The sequence below is a fragment of the Littorina saxatilis genome, unplaced genomic scaffold, assembly GCF_037325665.1.
Source record: "Littorina saxatilis isolate snail1 unplaced genomic scaffold, US_GU_Lsax_2.0 scaffold_3044, whole genome shotgun sequence".
In the NCBI taxonomy this organism is placed as follows: Eukaryota; Metazoa; Mollusca; class Gastropoda; order Littorinimorpha; family Littorinidae; genus Littorina; species Littorina saxatilis.
This window is the reverse complement of record NW_027125915.1, coordinates 5,001-11,154: the sequence shown is the minus strand read 5'-3', so window position 1 is coordinate 11,154 and position 6,154 is coordinate 5,001. Positions and strand designations below refer to the sequence as shown.

Here is a 6,154-nt window from a genome sequence, read left to right as displayed (position 1 = left end):
ATATGTTAAACAACTTGATTAAACCTTTTCAATTCTCTCTCACCGTTAAAAGAGTTTGAGAAAGGAATATTTGCTTTTCTTGTTTGTAAAGCAGTACAGATCATAAATTACGAGTCTAACAACGATTACAACCAGCTAAGCAACAATATCAAAAGCCAAAATATATTTTTTTGTTTGTATCTAAATCAAGGGACAAATAACGGAAACAAAGTCAAGGGAGCTAACACACTGTTGGTGTGTCCGCACATCTCTTCAAATAAGGTTGCGTCCCTTGTACAACTGATGACCCAATGCTCTATTTCTCTCCCTTTACTTGTCAGATTATGTGAAGAGCATAATATCTATCATGAAAACTTTCGGAAAATACTGTAGGATGAAAGAATATCAACATCAAGGAGGGGAAAAAAGGAAAGAAAAAACAAAACAAAAAGAGAAAGCTCAAAGAAGAAAAAGACAGAAAGGAATCTTTAGGCAAAAAAAAAAAGGTCTGTTTACGGTAACATGGGCCAAAAAAATAGGGTCGGTAGGTCAGGATTTTTTATTTTTTTTATTTTTTTTTTCCTCCCAAAAAACATATTTTTACGTTATTTTGCACAAAAAAACCAATTTTTTTTTTTTTCCCTCCAAATGCCAAAAAAAAGTCTAGGGTCGCGCGAAAAAAAAATAGGGTCGGTCGGGTTACCGTAAACAGACTATTTTTTATTGAGTCACTTGAGAAAAAGTGACTCTATGTAATCGGTCAGTGTTAGTCTGTCCGGCCGGCCGGCCGGCCGTAGACACCACCTTAACGTTGGACTTTTCTCGGAAACTATCAAAGCGATCGGGCTCATATTTTGTTTGAACGTGACTCCCAGTGACCTCTACACTTTGACGTCTGCTTTGGTGACCTTTGACCTTTTTCAAGGTCACAGGTATGTCTTGAAGGAAAAAAATTGAAATATCATATCTCTGAAACTATTCATCGGATTTGATTCAAACTTTATAGGATTATTCTTTACATCAAATTATTTACATCTGTATTGTGTTGTGAATAGCAATTTCTTCCTGTCCATCTGATGCCTCATATAATATTCAGAACTGCGAAAGTGACTCGATCGAGCGTTTGCTCTTCTTGTTATTTTACTTCTCATTTTGTGAACTTCAAAAATGATCAACTTTAAGATCTCTATCAACCAACCACACTCACTCAGGAAAAGCAGCGCAACAAACATCCACATTTTTAAATATTTTTTTCTTCTTATTTTTATGCTTTCATCCTGGATTACAATCTGTGTTATTCGGCATTACGAGCAGGTGCATCTTGCCTGTTATTTTATTTTTGGCGGAAGGATGATTATTTTTCTATTTTATTTTGCAGAAACTTCAGACTGAAGATAAAGATCAAGATGCAAGATTGCAGGAACTGGAAAGAGCAGACTGGGTGCGTGTTGAGAAGCATTTGATTTGTGTAACTCATTTCCTTTAGCTGAAGGTTAAAGAGTGAAGACTGTGCTGATGTACTGAGGGTGGTGTGTGTGTGGTGTGGTGTGTGTGTGTGTGTGTGTGTGTGTGTGTGTGTGTGTGTGTGTGTGTGTGTGTGTGTGTGATCTGCAGGGAGTTAGTCCTTGAGATAAATGAAGCTGGTTAAAGAACACAGGCACAATGATTATTCAAATTTGTACACTGAAATATGTTGAAGCATGATGCTAGTTGCAAGTCATGAAAGTAGCAGAAGCAATGTTCCTTATTTTATGAACAAATTAAAACAATATTTATAATATTTAAATTAAATATATTTAATATATATTAGTTTAATAGATTAATACCCCAAAAATTGAAACTCAACCCAAAAAAACACACACAAAATGAACAAGAGCAGCTTTTTGCACAAAAAAGCAACTTTAATTGATGTTTTATGTGTTCAAACACAGGAGTCTCCCACATTCTTATTTAAATCCAAAAACAAATAGACTGCCGATGACGGGCAATGACGGGCAATGACTGCCAATGACGGGCAATGACTGCCAATGACGAGCAATGACTGCCAATGACGGGCAATGATGGGCAATGATGACTGCCAATGACGGGCAATGACTGCCAATGACGGGCAATGACGGGCAATGACGGGCAATGACGGGCAATGACTGCCAATGACGGGCAATGACTGCCAATGACGGGCAATGACGGGCAATGACTGCCAATGACGGGCAATGACTGCCAATGACGGGCAATGACTGCCAATGACGGGCAATGACTGCCAATGACGGGCAATGACTGCCAATGACGGGCAATGTTCCAAAATTCAGAATAAAAAACAAGAAAGGGATGTTGGTCACAAACGTAACGTTTTGTTTTGTCAATATTTAAATGTTCCAATGATAGTCTAACTCAGTTTGTGTGTGTTGCTTTCAGGCCAGATTATGGATGCAGGTTATGAGGTCTCTGAGAACAGGGGTGAGGTTGAAGAAGAACGAACACCAGCATGTCATGAGTCAACCTCTGGATTACGAGCTCACCCCCTTTGAGATGCTACTGGAGGACATCCGCACCCGCCGATATACACTGCATAAAATCATGGTAGGCTGTCATGAGATTTTTTTTCATTTTGTTTTCTGCATCTTTTTCTTTTCTTTTGGAATCACATATTGGCTGCAACAACTTTTATTGTCTCCTTGTCTTTAGGTGGGTTTTTTTAATCGCCGATTGTCTGCACCAACTTTTCTTGCCTTATCGTTAGTTTTCTTTTTGAATCGCAGATAGCTGCAGCAACTTTCGTTATTCATGCGCCCTAAAATTCCACCCTCTAGAGGTGTTTCGTGCACATACCATCATTACAACTGCAAGTCATCATTAACTGTCCTTTTCGTAGCTTGCTTTGCTGTTTTTCATGCGACGATAGAAAGCCACCACAACAACAATTACAATAACAATGACAGAAAGAACAATAATCAAAACAAATGAAATGCAACAAATCAATCACTTGTTGTTTTGTCTCCAACCTGACTGTCCCAGCCAAACGTAAGTGTTTTTTTCAATTACTACATTTCTGTTTTGTTGCGGGAGAGTTGCCACGCTTTTCAGAATGCATGCTGTTTTACTGGCGGTTGTTGATGCACAAAGTCTTGCAGAAGACACCCCTGGCTGAAAACAAGAATCAAGGTTGATACAGCGAAACTGAGCACTTTCTTCTTCTTCTGCGTTCCCGGGCTCTTTGTTGGGTTTGATGCGTGCATGCCTGGTTTTCTCCTGTAGATGGGTGTCGGCACAGGAGGTCTGCCCGCTGTCCTCAGCCAACATGCTCCGTCTTCATGGCAGCTCAGGTTTTTTATCGAGGTTCTCTCCTCTAGATCCGCCGTGTTTCGCCTAGGGGCTTGCGCTGCCTAGTTGATAGGGTCACCTCGTAGAGGATGTGGTCATAGACCACGCACGGTCGGTCTTGGGATAGGGAAACGTTATGCTAGTCCGGAGGGATTACGCCACAAAGGCCACCTCGCGAAGACCCAGGGTCCTAGACTAGGGAGGTCCAAGGGGGAGCACCGGGAGGGCTACCCCTCTACCCGCACCTCCAACACAATCCCTTCCCCTGGTAGCTTCACCCCCAAGGAGGAGACAGAGCTACCTGCAACACCCCGAAACTGAGCACTAAAACGGGAAGGTTTGCGAAGAAAGAAAGTCAACATGTTAGTAACTAACATAGCGCACTAAAATGTGGCTGAAACCATAAGCACCGGATGCAGTATAACCCCATTTTATGACCTTAGAGAATCTACTTTTACAAAAGATGGAGTCTCAAAATTGAAGTACTGTACAGAGGTTATGAACAAAAAGTCTGAAAAAGTGGGTGGGGGAGGGGGGGGAGTGGGCGGAGATCTTCAGAAAGAAGTTCCACTGCTCACCGAAAGCAGCTCGATTTACAACGTGTAACGTTTTGAAGTATGCTGAAATACTTGAACACAACAGATTGACGTGTAAAGTTTATATGTACGCCTGAACGGAACAGATTGAGAACACCAGCGCATGGAAAATGAAGCTGAGTTCAACGCGCCTGGCGCCTGTCCTGGAACCCTGCAGACAAAAACAAAATGGAAAACAAGAGTAATTTGGGGAAATAGGGGTGTTGGGATTAAAGTGCTTTGGGTTTGTCCTGGAGGGATTTTCATCAGCTGATGAAAGTGAAGCCTTGCTTGTCACGTCCTCGCTCTGCCCCTTTGAGACCCCCTCCCCTCACCCCCGGCACCACTTTTCTCCCTCCTTTACCACAAAAAACACCCCTTCCCTATTTTCTTTATTGCGACCTTGCTGCACCCTATGCCCTTTCCCCACCCACTCCCCTCCACCCTCTCCCCTCCACCCTCTTCCCTCCACCCTCAGTCTTCCTCCCTTTCCCCACCCACTCCCCTCCACCCACTCCCCTCCACCCACTCCCCTCCACCCTCAGTCTTCCTCCCTTTCCCCACCCACTCCCCTCCACCCACTCCCCTCCACCCACTCCCCCCCTCCAACCTCAGTCTTCCTCCCATCACGGCCTTGATATAGACTCCTCCCATCACGGCCTTGATATAGACTCCTCCCATCAGGGCCTTGATATAGACTCCTCCCATCACGGCCTTGATATAGACTAGTCCCATCACGGCCTTGATATAGACTCCTCCCATCACGGCCTTGATATAGACACCTCCCATCACGGCCTTGATATAGACTCCTCCCATCACGGCCTTGATATAGACTCCTCCCTTCACTGCCTTGATATAGACTCCTCCCTTCACGGCCTTGATGTAGACTCCTCCCATCAGGGCCTTGATATAGACTCCTCCCATCACGGCCTTGATATAAACTCCTCCCTTCACGGCCTTGATATAGACTCCTCCCTTCACGGCCTTGATATAGACTCCTCCCATCACGGCCTTGATATAGACTTTTCCTTTCACGGATTTGATATAGACTCCTCCCTTCACTGCCTTGAAATAGACTCATCCCTTCACGGCCTTGATATAGACTCCTCCCATCAGGGCCTTGATATAGACTCCTCCCATCACGGCCTTGATATAAACTCCTCCCATCACGGCCTTGATATAGACTCCTCCCATCACGGCCTTGATATAGACTCCTCCCATCACGGCCTTGATATAGACTCCTCCCATCACGGCCTTGATATAGACTCCTCCCTTCACGGCCTTGATATAGACTCCTCCCATCACGGCCTTGATATAGACTCCTCCCTTCACGGCCTTGATATAGACTCCTCCCATCACGGCCTTGATATAGACTCCTCCCATCACGGCCTTGATATAGACTCCTCCCTTCACGGCCTTGATATAGACTCCTCCCATCACGGCCTTGAAATAGACTCCTCCCTTCACGGCCTTGAAATAGACTCCTCCCATCACGACCTTGATATAGACTCCTCCCTTCACGGCCTTGATATAGATTCCTCCCATCACGGCCTTGATATAGACTCCTCCCTTCACGGCCTTGATATAGACTCCTCCCATCACGGCCTTGAAATAGACTCCTCCCTTCACGGCCTTGAAATAGACTCCTCCCATCACGGCCTTGAAATAGACTCCTCCCTTCACGGCCTTGAAATAGACTCCTCCCATCACGGCCTTGATATAGACTCCTCCCTTCACGGCCTTGATATAGATTCCTCCCATCACGGCCTTGATATAGACTCCTCCCTTCACGGCCTTGAAATAGACTCCTCCCATCACGGCCTTGATATAGACTCCTCCTTCACGGCCTTGATATAGATTCCTCCCATCACGGCCTTGATATAGACTCCTCCCTTCACGGCCTTGATATAGACTCCTCCCTTCACGGCCTTGAAATAGACTCCTCCCATCACGGCCTTGATATAGACTCCTCCCTTCACGGCCTTGATATAGATTCCTCCCATCACGGCCTTGATATAGACTCCTCCCATCACGGCCTTGATATAGACTCCTCCCATCACGGCCTTGATATAGACTCCTCCCATCACGGCCTTGATATAGACTCCTCCCTTCACGGCCTTGATATAGACTCCTCCCTTCACGGCCTTGATATAAACTCCTCCCATCACGGCCTTGATATAGACTCCTCCCTTCACGGCCTTGATATAGACTCCTCCCATCACGGCCTTGAAATAGACTCCTCCCTTCACGGCCTTGATATAGACTCCTCCCATCACGGCCTT

The 6,154-nt window shown here is 45.0% G+C and overlaps 2 protein-coding genes across 2 annotated transcripts; both read right to left on the bottom strand.

The window, feature by feature from the left end:
• Nucleotides 1-4,015: 4,015 nt before the first annotated feature.
• Nucleotides 4,016-4,877, bottom strand: LOC138954373 (uncharacterized). Its single transcript, XM_070326236.1, has 2 exons — nucleotides 4,469-4,877; nucleotides 4,016-4,044 (listed from the first exon to the last, which is right to left on the bottom strand). The coding sequence occupies exons 1-2, from the start codon at nucleotides 4,875-4,877 to the stop codon at nucleotides 4,016-4,018; spliced, it is 438 nt and encodes a 145-aa protein (XP_070182337.1).
• Nucleotides 4,878-4,949: 72 nt separating this feature from the next.
• On the bottom strand, nucleotides 4,950-5,633 carry LOC138954372 (uncharacterized). Its single transcript, XM_070326235.1, has one exon. The coding sequence runs from the start codon at nucleotides 5,631-5,633 to the stop codon at nucleotides 4,950-4,952; it is 684 nt and encodes a 227-aa protein (XP_070182336.1).
• Between the last annotated feature and the right edge of the window lie 521 nt (nucleotides 5,634-6,154).

What these genes read in the sequence shown, in the direction of transcription:
- LOC138954373 (XM_070326236.1), bottom strand. Translation starts at nt 4,877, where the DNA reads ATGGGAGGAGTCTATATCAAGGCCGTGAAGGGAGGAGTCTATATCAAG. An exon ending in ACTGAGGTTGGAGGGGGGGA is followed by an intron (nt 4,045 to 4,468) that starts GTGGGTGGAGGG and finishes TTTTGTCTGCAG; the next exon opens with GGTTCCAGGACAGGCGCCAG.
- LOC138954372 (XM_070326235.1), bottom strand. Translation starts at nt 5,633, where the DNA reads ATGGGAGGAATCTATATCAAGGCCGTGAAGGGAGGAGTCTATATCAAG.